Raw genomic sequence first — 14,433 nt, forward strand, 5'->3', positions numbered from 1 at the left:
CTTCTGGCTGTCTGACCAAAGCTAGATAGGAACACCAACATCTGGGTTTTCAAAGCCAGGGGGGCTCCTTAGCAACTACCCAAAGTCTCCACACCAACACTCTTCCAATGAGTGAGCCCCAAACAGAGTGCTAATCTCAGAGCATATATATACTTCTTTAGGGTCAGAGTGCTCCACACCTATCAAGGGTTTCACAACTCTTGAGGGTTTCACACCTCTCCTGACCTAACTGGCAAAAGGGTGTGGGCCTTTCTACAAACAAAAGCAACAATCAATCAAAGGCACTTGATTGCCCCAGTGCTGAGAAGCACTCCAAAACAAAAGACAACACAAAGTCCTGCTTTGCTTGCCCTTACAGTGATTGATAGGGCCAATGGCTGCAGAGGGGTCTAGGAAGAGGATGATTGAGAAGAGGCCATTGGATTTGGCAACTAAGAGAGTATTAATAACTTTGGAGAGAGCAATTTTAGTAGAATGATAAGGTCAGAAGACAGGTTGTAAGGGCTTAAGAAGAGAGTGAGTAGAAAGTAGAGGCACCTACTATAGATCACCTTTTCAAGAATTTTAGCTGCAAAGGGCAGACTAGACCAAGGATAAGAATTAGCAGGGATGGAAGGATCAAATGAAGATGTTTTTGTACACAGAGCATGTTTGTAGACAGTATGGTCATGGATAAGGAGGCAGACGGGGCAACCAGATTATCTGGGTGGACAGATGACAGACTCTGGTGGCACTTTAAATACTTAAAGCCTGGGAGACAGCCAAGAGTTACAGTCAGAACTTCTGGTGAGTGAAAGAAAGAGCTTGCAATCAGAAGTAACCACACTCTTCACCTCTTGGTGGTGAGAAAGAAAAAAATTTTCTTTTCTCTTCACAAACCCTGTAGCATAGACTGTGCCATCTACCAACAGAGCTTTCTTCAAAGAAGAGTATGGCCATGAAAAAAGAGGCAGGGTAAAACTAAGTGGCACAGTGGATAGTACCTAATCTGAAATCAGAAAAACCTGAGTTCAGCTCCAACTTCAGACACTAGCTGTGTGACCCAGGGCAAGCCACTTAATTCTGTTCACCTCAGTTTCCTCATCTGGAAAATGAACTAGCTGGAGAAGGAAATGGCAAATCATTCCAGTATGTTTGCTAAAGAAAATCTCCCAAAAGTGGGGTCACAAAGAGCTGGACACAACTGAACCGCTCTGGAGTAAGATGTTTCAATCTACCTTATATTTGCTGTGTGACCTTTGACCACATCATTTCCTTTATCTGGGCTTCATTTTAATGTAAAATGAGGGGGATTGGACTAGATGACGTCTGAGGATTCTAAATCCTGAGAGGTGCTAGAGGAACCATGGGAAAAGAGAAAATAGAGTGTTTTTAAACAGGATAGGATTTGACTGTGATTTCATTGAGACCCCCAGGTGAGGAAACTCCCTCTACTAACGCAAGTTAATATCTTCTCTGCAGGTTGTAAGCTTTAAAAATGCCCAGGGCCAGTCAGAATGTCCGAGATGAGACTTGAACCTAGCATTTCCTGCTTTCGAGGCCAACACTCTTGTACAATATGCTTTATTTTTTTTAAAGCAACTATCGTATAGGCAGTTAACTTCAACATAAGTTTATTTCAGTGCGCTGGGATCTTCCATAGGGGTAACTTAGCCAACCACAGTACTAGAGGAGGTGTGGCAGGTAAAGGGCGGGCAGAGAGTGAGGGAGCAGAAACCCCGCCCGCTGGCCCCAGCTGAAAGCAGGAAGCGGGGTGCAGTGGAGTTGAGTCCGGCTGTCATCATTGCGGGGAAAGCCCCTCCCCGCCTCGGTCCTAGGCCGCCGGGCCCCCCGCCACGGCTGCCTCGCGACCCAGGAGTATGGGGATTCTATTCCCGGAGCTGCCCGGACTCCCGCGGCAGCTTGGGCTCCTGCTGCTGCTCCTGGCTGTGCTGTCCCGGGCCGGCTCGGCCCTGTGGATCCTCGACACCCCGGAGCCAGTCTGCTCGCAGCCGGTGAGTCGGTGATCCCCGCGCAGACGGCGAGGCGGGAGGGGAAGGATGGGCAGCTGCCGGGGAGAGTCTGGGCCGGGAGAATGAGGGCAGAGAGAAGCGGCAGCGGGGAAAGGATGGCTTGGGGAAGGGAGAGTTTGGTGGCGGAGACAGAAGTACGAAGAGGAAGAAAACTCTAGCGAGTCAACTGCGGTGACAACAGGGAGTCTGGAAGGCGCTCCTTCCGTGGGGTTGCACAATGCTCGGATTTAGAACTGAAAGAAGCCCTACAGATGGATCGTCGAATCCAGGGGCTCCTAACCTGTGGTCGGCGAACTTCCAAGGGGTCTAAGGATAGATTTAGGGAGGTCCCGACCTCGGATGGGGGAAAAAAGTGCATCTTTTTAAAAATCTGTGTATTTTGTACGTTTTAAAAGCATTATTCTGTTAATCGAGGCAGCTAGGTGGCACAGTGGGTAAGAAAAGCTCGACTTGGAATCCGGAAGACCTGAGTTCGAGGAAACATTTTCTAACTTAGTGGACCTTTTCGGTGGGCCCTCAATTCTGTCCTAACAAGTTGTGTAATCTTGGGTAAGGCGCTTAACCTCTTTCAGTCTCGGTTTCCTCATCTGTAAAGTGGGGATGATAATAGCACCCACCTCACAGGGTGTTGTGAAGACCAAATGAGACAAGCAAGTTGCAACCCTTAAAATGCTATATAAATACTGCCATTTTTATTGTTATTATACAGAGTCCATGGGCTCGTCAGACTTCCAGAGGGGTCTATAACACAAAAAGGTGAAGAACACCGAACCCCCAAAATTTTACAGATGAAGCAATTGAGGGAGAGAGAGAGAGAGAGAGAGAGAGAGAGAGAGAGAGAAAGAGAGAATGGGTCTTAGCAAAATATACAGCCTACTTGCTAAAATTATTGAAGTGCAACAAAAGGCCCATCTAACATGGTGTGGTGGATAAATGGAGCTCATTAATTCAACAGACATTTATTAAGCTCCTAATTTGTGCAAGGTACTTTTGGGAGCAAAGGGCTGCAGGGGAGTGCAAAGCCAAGTGGCAAGATAAGTGTAAAAAGTGGAGGTTTTGTGAACTGACTGACAAATTGCATAACTGGGCAGGCAAATCTGTCTTAAATTCTAGGGTCTTCCAAGGTCCACTTGGAAAGTGAAATTCTGATTCTTTACACATCAAGCCCAGAAGTGGATAGCCATTCTCTTGCCTGTGGTTGGCTCCTCATGACCTTGAGTGTTGAAGGGAAAAGGCGGGGAGGAGGGAAATTGCCAAGGGCCAGCATCAGCTCAAGGACGATCAGCTCTCTGAGGAGCCCACTGAGGTGTGACTAAGAAGTGATGGCCCAGCTGTGGTTTTTAAAAACGTTTTTGAGAGTTCTCCTGGCTGTTGGCTATCTCCAGCTCACAGGTGGATCCCCTTCCTGCCCCTGGCCAGCACCCTATGGTATTAACATGGGGTGTTTGTTAATATCTACTGTGCTAAGCCTGCAGGAAGTGTGACACACCTAAGTGTCAGTTAGTGGTCTGTACTTTGGAGAGCATCCTTTTTTAAAAAATAACATTGTTTCAGTCTATTGCACCACATACATAATAAGGAACATCTCACAAGTAGAGACGGGAGGGACTTTAGATATAATTTAGTCCAGTCTCCTTTTTTTTTTGTAGATAAGAAACTGAAGCGTAGACATAAAATCACGGTAAATCATAACTGGAACTGAAACTCAGGTCTTCTGATGCCAAGTCCCTTTTCACTCTTTTCACTATTCTGCTTGGTCTCTGAGTCAGAAGATAGGAATTAGAAAAATGTGAATTCTTGTTATCTGAGTTGGTAGATCATTCGCCAGCTTAGAAGCAAAAGGCATTTGTTATTTGGGACAAGTTTGGGTGTTATAAAGTAAAAATATGAAGGATTTGAAAAGATGCTTTTATAGGACCCTCTGTGATTAGCGAAGGCAAGGAAACGTTTTCTAATTAAGTGGACCTTCTTGATGGGTTCTGAGGCTTCCCTATGAAATCTATAGACTCAGCATTCATTTAACGAACATCCATTAAATACCCATAATGCACAAACCTCTATACACAACGTGTGCCATACAAGGCATTGTGTACCAAGCTGTTGATATAGAACCTTATAATCTAATAAGGGAAAAAAGACATAGACATACATGGATGATGTATAGAGTAATAGTGAGAGAGAAAAATATGTAAGGATCAGATCAGAGAGAACCTTAAATGGCCAGCTAAAGAGTCTGGACTTTATTGAGTAGGCAATAGGGAACCATAAACAATTTTTGAGCAGGGGAGTAACAATGGAGAGAATGAACCAGAGAAGTACTCATTAGTCAAACTTTTGAGCTGTCCTAGACCAATTTCCCTGGGATACTTGACAGGGGGAAAAAAAGGGTGAAGTCTGTCACCTATCTCACAACCCTCTGTGACTAGAAAATACAAGTATTATTATCCCCTTTTTCAAGTCAAAATGGTTAAATTCAGCTTGCTTAAGTGATATACCCAAAGTCACACAACTTAATAGTGCTGAAGCCAAGATGCAAACTCAGCACACCGAGTCCCAGGCCCACTTCTTCCTAAGCTTACGTTATCTGGCTTGGAAATGATGTTTTGTACGGAACCATCCACATTCTCAAATCCAGCCCCAATTACAGATCACTGTGTCTAAGACAAAGTAGTTTGTAGCCATGGAAGAAAATAGAGTTGGAAGTCTGTGTTTTATGATAAATCTCATCTGGTGATCAAGCCCACATCCTTGGCATTGGCCTTGACCGTGCTCTGACTAGGCTAACCATTAACCATTCATTAATGTAAACTGTGCAATATAAAACAACAGCCAACAAATACAGGCAAATAAATGGTTTTTTTCTTTCCTTTAAATCCCTTTCACCGCAAGTTTTAAAAAATGCCTTGCCAGCTGTTGATATGATTCATTTTAACGTTGATCTTCTCTGAGGTAGGCCGATATGTGGTTTTTTCTGATGCTGCTACTCTTAAAGAACAGTCAGTTTGAGGCAGATGACCTTACTCTTTCATCACCATTCACTTATTTATTCAGTGAACGTTTATTGAGCTTTTACTATGTACTGAGCATTATATTAGATGCTGAGGAAGAGTGACAAAATTATACCATCATTGTCATACAGTATTAAGCATGGAGGTGGAAAAACAAGGGTTGAAATCAAGGAACAGCAAGTAATTCTGTTTAGCAGGAGTAATATAAGACAAGGAAAGGCAGATAAGAGAGGGACAGTTTGGTTAGAGGGATGGGTATGGGACCAGAGAGAGATTAGGTTAAAAAATAGGTAAGCAGTTTTGATTCTAGAGGAAAGTGCATCCTAGTGGAAAGGTGAGAGAGTACAGATATAGACTATTTCCTACACAGTCAGACTGTTGCTGCGTCCATTGGTTTTGTTTACCTAAGTCTTCTTTATTTAAAGAGTAGGTTTAATGTGGGAAGGGGTAAACTGAGAAGTGACTGTTGTATAAATGCAAAATAAACTTATAAAACATGAGAGAGAAGGAAAACAAAAGAAGGTATGGGTCCAGATTGTGAAAGGCCTGGAATGCCAGGTTAAGGAGTTTGGTATTTATTCCTGGCCTGAGAGACTCATCTTCCTAGTTTTGTATAGCCACTGATACTGTTGGCCACTCTTCCTGGTTTCTCTTTCCTCTCTGGGTTTTCTGAGTACCGATGTCTCCTGGTTCTCTGGTTTACTGATTCATCGTCTGGGTCACACTCACTACTTGTGGGGTGCGCCTCAAGGCTCTGTCCTTGGGCCCTCTTCTTTTCTCTCTTTTCTCTTTCACAGGTGACTTCTTTAGCTTCCTTAAGTGCGGTTCCTATCTCTATTCAGATAGCTTTGAGATCACTATATCCAGATCTGTATATATGTCTTTCTCCTAAGCTCCAGTTCTGCATCACTAACCGCCGATTAGGCATGTCCATCTGGATGTCCTGTAGGTATCTCAAATTCAACATGTCCAAAACAAAATTCAGTATCTTTCTCTCAAAACCTATTCATTTTCCAAGCTACTCTTTTGATGTTAAGAGCACTACTATCCTTCTAGACACCCAGGTTCACAACTCTGTGGTCAGCCTCAGCTTCTCACTCTCAGTCTGTGTATCCTAGAAGTTGCCAAATCTGATTGTTTCTATCTCCACAGCATCTCTCGAATCCTCCACCTCTTCTCCATACAGACTGTACTACCTCAGTCAAACCCTCTTGGCCAGACTACTGCAATAGCCTCCTCACTGGTCTCCCCACCTCAGGTCTCTCCCCTCTTCAATATCTTCCACACAAGGGCCTAAGTAACTTCCTTAATATATTAGGGAACATGCCTACATGTTTTCTCCCCCACAGAATATAAGCTCCTAGAGGGTAGGGACTGTGCAGGGATTGTGTCACACAGCCCATTCCACACTGCTTACCAGACTCCAGCAGTTCCCCTATGCTGGTAGGTTTAAATACAACTTTCTTTGTTTGCCATTTAAAGCTTCTCAGAATCTGGTTGTCTTCTCCCTTTCCAGTCCTTTCACTCTGCAATCTAGATATGCTGACCTACTCACTGCTCCATATAAAGAACACTCCATCTCCAAAGGGTTCTGAGAGCTTAAATGAGGTAATTGGATGTAAAGCACTTTTAAAACCTTAAGGAGAGACATATCAGTTATTATTATTAATTATCATCATCATCCTGTCACCAGACTTCCAGTCTGGGGATGAGCATTCCCAGAGCTTTCTATTGTACTCCTGCTGAGTTCAAGCAATGTTTATAGGGCTACACAAGGGTATGGTGGTAAATGTTTAACAACCAGCTCTCCAGGAAAAAAAATATGCATACACACTTGTAAGTTAAATCTGCCTTATTAACACTTTCTTTTGGGGGGGGATTTTTTATTTTTAGTTTACAACACTCAGTTCCACATAATTTTGAGTTCCAGATTTTCTTCCCCCTTACCCCCCTCCCTACTCAAGACAGCATGGAATCCAATATATCTTCTACATATAACTTCGCATTGAACTTATTTACACAATAGTCAAGTTATAAAGAAGAATTGTGACCAATGGAATGAATCATGAGAAAGAAGAAACAAAACAAAAAAAAAAGAGAAAAAGACGAGCATAAAGTGTTCCTCAACCTGCATTTAGAATCCATAGTTCTTTCTCTGGATATAGCTAGCTCTCTCCATCATGGGTGCTTTGGAGTTGTCTTTGCACCTTATATTGCTGAGAAAAACAAAGTCTATCAGGGTTAGTCATCACAGAATCCATATATCTGTGGTTGTGTATAATGTTTTCCTGGTTCTGCTCTGCTTGCTCAGAATTATATTATGTAGGTTTTTCCAGGTTATTATGAAGTCTGTATCACCTCCATTACTTATAGCACAATAGTATTCCATTATATTCATATACCACAACTTGTTCAGCCATTTCCCAATTGATGGGCATCCCCTTGATTTCCAATTCTTTGCTACTACAGGAAGAGCCACTATAAATATTTTTGTACACATAGGTCCTTTTCCCACTTGTGTGATCTCTTTGGGATACAACCCTAGAAGTGGTATTGCTGGGTCAAAGGGTATGAACATTTTTATAGCCCTTTGGGCATAGTTCCAAATGGCTCTCCAGAATGACTGGATCAGTTCACAACTCCACCAGCAAGGTAACAGTGTTCCAGTTTTCCCACATCCTCTCCAGCATTTGTCATTTTCCTGTTTTGTCATTTTAGCCAATCTGACAGGAGAAGTGTGGTACCTAGGAGTTGTTTTGATTTGCATTTCTCTAATCAGTAGTGATTTTGAGCATTTTTTCATATGCCTATAGATATCTTTAATTTCCTTCTCTGAAAACTGCCTGTTCATATCCTTTGACCATTTCTCAACTGGGGAATGACTTGTATTCGTATAAATAAATACAGTTCCCTGTATATTTTAGAGAAGAGGGCTTTATCAGAGACAGTAGTTGTAAAGATTTTCTCCCAATTTTCTGCTTCCCTCCTAATCTTTATTGCATTGGCTTTTTTTATACAAAAACATTTCAATTTAACATAATCAAAATTATCCATTTTGCATTTTGTAATGCTCTCTAGCTCTTGCTGTGTCATGAATTCTTTGCTTTTCCATAAATCTGATAGGTAAACTATTCCTTGCTCTCCCAAATTGCTTATAGTATCAGCCTTTATTCCTAAATCGTGAACCCATTTTGACTTTATTTTGGTATATGGTGTAAGATATTGGTCTATGCCCAGTTTCTGCCATACCATTTTCCAATTTTCCCAGCAGTTTTTGTGAAATAGTGAATTCTTAGCCCAGAAGCTGGATTCTTTAGGTTTATCAAAGAGTAGATAGACTGCTATGGTTGTTGACTACTGTGTCTTATGTACCTATCCTATTCCACTGATCCATGGCTCTGTTTCTTAGCCAGTACCAGGTAGTTTTGATGACTGCTGCTTCATAATACAGTTTAATATCTGGTATGGCTAGGCCACCTTCCCTAGCATTTCTTTTCGTTAATTCCCTAGATATTCTAGACCTCTTGTTCTTCCAGATGAATTCTGTTATTATTTTATCCAGCTCTGTAAAATAATTTTTTGGTAGTTCGATTGGTATGGCACTGAATAGATAAATCAATTTAGGTAAAATTGTCATTTTTATTATATTAGCTTGGCCTAATCATGAGCAACTGATATTTTTCCATTTATTTAGATCTTACTTGATTCGCGTGAAAAGTGTTTCATAATTATGTTCATATAGGCCCTGGGTTTGTCTTGGCAGATAGACTCCCAAATATTTTATAGTGTCTATGGTAACTTTGAATGGAATTTCTCTTTCTATTTCTTGCTGTTGGGCTTTGTTAGTACTGTATAGGAATGCCGAGGATTTATATGGGTTTATTTTATATCCTGCAACTTTGCTTAAGTTGTTTATTATTTCAAATAGTTTTTTACTTGATTCTCTAGGATTCTCTAAGGAAATCATCATATCATCTGCAAAAGTGATAATTTAGTTTCTTTTTTGCCTATTCTAACTCCTTCAATTTCTTTTTCCTCTCTTATTGCTACAGCTAACATTTCTAGTACCAAATTGAATAGTAGGGGTGATAATGTTATTAACACTTTCTTAAGTCTAGACAGTCAATAAAACAAATATCAAGTCCTGATTTATAGCAAATACTAATTTCTAAGGTATAAATGCTTACACTGAAAACTTAACAGTTTGGACTTAGAGCTGGCTCCAGCACACCCCTGTAACATCTTTATACTTGCTTTTCTCTGTGCCTGGAATACACTCCCTTTTCATCTGGTTTCTTTCAAGATGTAGCTGAAGTGACAACTTCTAATTTGAAGCATTTTTAAAATTTGATTTCATTCCCCCAGATTCTTGTCCCCTCCCTCCCACAACTGTCTAGTATTTTGTATGCAATATGCTATATAGTTTTGTGTCTACATGTTGTCTCCCCCACAGAATGTAAGTTCCTAGAGGGTAGGGATTGTTCAACTTTTTTCTTTGTATCTCTTGCGCTTAGCGAAGTATCTTAATATATGCTTGTTGATTGAGTGGTAACCACATGGCCCTGAAATAGTGACCTGTCTCTGGGCATTTGTCTTGCTTCATTTACCATGTCTGTCCCTCTCACTGTCTTAGACAATATGGAAAGAGAATTGGTGGGTAATGGACACCCTGAAAGCAGCCAGAGCTGAGAGAGAAATTTCATTCAGGGAATTAAGGAGGGGGGAAATCTCAAAAGTGCAACAATTTGTTAGCTATAATTAACTTCTTGTTTCTTCCACAGGGTCTAAACTGTACTGTCAAGAAGAGTAAGTCATCCTTTTCTTTTATTTCCTTTTGGTTTATTAATAAAATGATAATCATTTGCTGAGTTCTGGCAGCAGCACATTAGCCTAGTTACCAGCACTTTGGCTTTCAGGCTTACACCATGGATTATCATTAATGCTAGAGAGTGTCCTCAATCTGGCACAGGTATGCCTTACTTTAAGAATGCCTCCTATGCCTGTATGAACTTTACAAACAGATTACAATTATTAGCCTTAAAAAAAAATTCACTGGGAGTTTCCATTAAAGAGCCATTGCCTGAGTGAATTTAAAAAGATTCAATTTAAATTCATTTATTAAAATCAATTATTGTGCAAAATAAGGTATATCTATGGTTTTGCTTGTTTTGTTTGGAACTAGGGATAAGGAGCTTTTCTGGAAAGAGTTCAGGGATTTTGTACCATCAAAGCTCTTAAAGGAACTTTGTCTCTCCCTGGTCTAATCTATCCACCGCTTCTCAACTGGTATGCCCAAAGCACAGGCCTGACTCTGTCACTCCCCTGCTAAAGAAGCTCTTGTAGCTCTAGGACCAAATAATAACCTTCTCTGTTTGGTACTTAAAACTCTTCCCAACCTGACTCCAACTTTTCCACCCTTATTGTATGCTACATGTTAATCCCCAGGCTCCCTGAACTCTATGGTCAAGCCAAACTGGTCTTCTCACTATTCTTCCCATACAACATTCCAGCTCTTATCTTTCCCAACTCCATCCTTTTGCACAGGTGGCCCCCACTCCTCTACCCCTCCCCCGTGCCTAGAATGCACTCCCTCTTAATCTCAGACTCTTAGGATGTTCTGGACTTGGATTTAGAAAGACCTTAGTTTGAATCCTGCCTCAAGACACTTAAAGTTTGCAACCCTGGGTAAGTCACTTAACCCCTCTCAGCTTTCAGTTTCCTTATCTGTAAAATGGGGATAAATAATAGCACCTGCATCACAAGTTGTTTTGAAGATCAATGAGATAACCTACCTTTTATTAGAATCTCTAGCTTCCTTCTACAGAACTGCTCATGTCACTTTCTGCCCCCATATTACCTTGTATTTTCCTTGTATTTATTTTGAATATACTTATATGTGTGTGTGTTGTTTTCCCCTCAATAGAATGTAAGTATCTCGAGGCCAGGGATTCTTTCATTTTTTTCTTTGAGAATTCACTACCTCACACACGCCTGTCCATTCCCCTTTTGGACAGTTCTGATGGTTAAGAATACTCCACCTCATATTAAGTCAAGTTTTGCCTCCCTGTAACACCATCCATTGGTTCTTATTTTCTTCTCTGGAAGCAAATAGAATAAGTCAAATCAACAACAAACATTTATTATGCTCTTACTATGTACCAGGCACTGTGCTATGTGTTGAGAATACAAACACTAGCAGAAAGAAGGATAGTCCCTGCCCTCAAGGAGCATACTTTCAAATGGGAGTTGACAAAGCATAAAAGGAAGCTTGAAAACCTAAGGCAAGGAAGCCAATTGGGAGGAAGTAATGAAGGTCTGTGGCTGTGGTGGGTCCAGGATGGCAGAAAAAGTCCAGAGAGCCAGGAGTGTAGCCTGGAAAGGAAAGAAGACGTGGTTATTCTGGCCAGCCTACCTAAAATGGAAGTTTGGGGAGAAAACAGCCAATTGGATGAATAGGACCCAGAGGTAGAGGGTGGTTCCAATGTGACACATAGTCCAGGGATGGAGTAAGCTGCTTCATCATCATCATCATGGTTATACAGTAGTGCTTAAAGTTTACAGAGCGCTTTATATACATTATTTCACTTGAACTTCACGGGAACAGCAGGATAGTCTGTGTTTGAGTGACGGCACCTATGATAAACTCCCTCTTCTCTAGGATCATTAAGTATTTTAAAACAGTGATTATGTGTCCTGGAAGAGTCAGAAAAACCATCTCCCAAACCAATTAGATTTAGGATCATAGAGCTAGAGCTAGAAGAAAACGTAGAGGTCACTTAATACAACCCCTGAGGTTTACAGTTAAGGAAACTGAAGTTTAGGTGACTTCAGAGAGGTTAAGGTCACATAGATTGTAAGCAGCAGAACCAGGATTTGGATCCCAATGCTCTGACTCCCATTTTAGATTACCCTGCCACAAATTTCTATATTTCAGGCCATTTGGCCCTCTCTGCCTTCTTGCCAAGACACAAACAAAAGTTTTACTCTCGTTGCAGGTACCTGCCTGGCTGAGAGTTGGCTCTACCCTCGAAACAAGACACCCTCTGACCCTAGAGATGTCAACATCACGCTGGGCTTTGAACACAGCAAAAATGGAGACCTGTTTCCTGTGGTGCACATTGAATGGAAAGTTCGGACAGATGGTAAGTGAGGGAGTGATGGTCAGAAACATTCCAAAGCTAAATATTTTCATTACTGACGTTAGAATTTTGGTTTCTGACAACTGGGTCATAGGATCATAAAATTAGAGCCAAAAGGGACCTCAAAGTCCATTTGGTCTGACCTCATTGTTTTCTGGATGAAAAACCAAGGCCCAGAAGCATTAGGGGACCTGACCAAGGTCATACAGCTCATTAATTCTCAAGCTAGGAGTGGAACCCAGATCCTCTGATTCTCAGTCCAGCATTATTTTCATTAAGCATTTGTTTGCATCTTTGTTCATTAGTAACACTGATTTATAAGTAAGTTCTTCAAAGCGCTATTATATGAGAAGCATTGTGACTAAGTGGATTCAAACCTGGCCTTAGACACAGGAAGGCTTGTGTTCAAAACTCATCTCTGACATATACTGACTGTGCCCTGGGCAAGTCTTTTAATCATTGCTTTCTAAGACATTGGTGGAAGTTTTCTTAGTGGGCTTCTCCATACCAATGAAATCATAGTTCTGGACCCCTCCAAAACAACTATCCCACACATTCCACAATCTCCCCATGGAAATGACACTAACACATTGACACTTTTCTGCTGAGCCAGCATGAAGTCCTGTTCAGCCTTGGCAAATGGGCAAGTGGTTATTTCCCAAGAAGTCCCTAGCAAACAAGTACCAAACATTTACCAACTACAAATAGCCCATATTTTTGTTTTATTTTATTTGGCAAGGATGGTGGTGGGGAGATACTTTCCCTTTCCCGTAAGAGAGGGTTAGGTCACTTTTGAGGATGTGCATCATGATCTGTCTCCCAGCTTAGGAAAGGTCGGGCTCATTATCTCCAACCAGCTACTGACTTAGAAGAAAAAGCACTAACATCCTGCCAAGAGAAAGCCCAAACTTCTTTGCTCATGTGCCTGCTTTGGGAAATCCAAAGAGATTCAGTTAAATATAGTTTGCTTCTTTTGTTACTCTCCAAGGAATGAGGATTTAGAAAGCAGGAGGGATTGAAGCCCAAGTGTGAGCCAAAATATTTAAACCGGAAATTACAAGTTAAGTAAGACAGGCAGGATTCTCCTAACACTGACCAGACATTGTGAAGAGAGGGTGGGGTGAGGGAAGGGGAGATGTGGTGAGACAGAAGAAAAATGATTTGTTAATCTTCCTCTTTTTCTTTGGCAGGCAGCATCCTGTTTCTTCAGGGCGCTGAGCTTTCGGTACTACAAGTGAGCACCAACGAGCACTTGTGTGTCGATTTTATATTTCTAAACCAACTTCAGCAGCAACTGCGACCGGATTCGAAGAGGGTGAGAATTTAGGATTGTATTTTCCTTGTGTATCCTGTGACCAAAAAAATTCATCTCTGTGTATTTTCAGAGTAGTGTTCTTATTTTATTTTTTGAGGTGATGGGGAAAACTAATTTTAGGGGTAATCAACACATTGCAGTCAGGGAAGAGGACTAGCTAAATAATTTATATAGGAAGTCTGACTCTTGACTGACTAAAAGTAAGCCTGGTTATAAATTGGATTATGACCTTGAGCCAGAACTCCTAGGTGGCCCGAGCCCAAATCAATCGAGGGCAATGTGGGATAGGGAAGATGGGATCCTCTTGGGAAGGCATCATAGCAGAGTGGGCAGAATGTTGGTCTCATAGTCAGGAAGACCTAAATTCTAATCTTGTCAAATTACTTAACCTCTCTCAGCCTCGATCTCCTCATCTGTAAATGGGGATCATAGGAAGTACCTCACAGATCTGTTGTGAGTACCACATGAGATAACATATAAATGTTCTTTCCACCAATGAGGAGAATATGATGCAAATACTCCAGGTTTAGAGTCAGGGTTATAAAGCACTTTGCAAACAAACCTCAAAGCACTATGTACATATTAGCTGCTATTATGATGATGATAATGGTGATGATGAAGTGGGAGCTAACACTTCTGATCTAGAGAAGAGGACAGCTAGTAGTTTAGAATGTTTAGGTATTTCCCAACCTCGGAATGAGTGGTTTTCTTTACCACACATATAAAATTACCTTTCTCTGGTGAATTATTTCTGAATTTGTATGTTTTCTTTTCCCTTATAAAAATAAGCTCTAGAAAACACACTCTTATGGTTTGGCGTGTGTGGCAGGTAGATTAGGAGGGAAGGGTAAAGAGAAGGCTGCTGTCATTAGGCATTTAGTTACAGGAGTAGCAACAGAAGAGGAAAGATAATCAGGAATCAGAAATGGCAGATCTACCAACCAGGGGATCCAAGTAGG

General features: G+C 41.4%; 1 protein-coding gene across 1 annotated transcript in view; it reads left to right on the top strand.

The window, feature by feature from the left end:
- Positions 1-1,748: 1,748 nt before the first annotated feature.
- Positions 1,749-14,433, top strand: part of IL17RA (interleukin 17 receptor A) — a 28,598-nt gene continuing 15,913 nt past the window's right edge. Inside the window, exons 1-4 of the mRNA XM_036760945.1 lie at positions 1,749-1,994; positions 9,802-9,826; positions 12,016-12,162; positions 13,350-13,474. Coding sequence (XP_036616840.1) covers positions 1,860-1,994; positions 9,802-9,826; positions 12,016-12,162; positions 13,350-13,474 — 432 coding nt within the window. The 5' untranslated portion in view covers positions 1,749-1,859. The remainder of the gene's footprint in view (positions 1,995-9,801; positions 9,827-12,015; positions 12,163-13,349; positions 13,475-14,433) is intronic.

This window comes from Trichosurus vulpecula, chromosome 5 (assembly GCF_011100635.1).
Source record: "Trichosurus vulpecula isolate mTriVul1 chromosome 5, mTriVul1.pri, whole genome shotgun sequence".
Classification (NCBI taxonomy): domain Eukaryota; kingdom Metazoa; phylum Chordata; class Mammalia; order Diprotodontia; family Phalangeridae; genus Trichosurus; species Trichosurus vulpecula.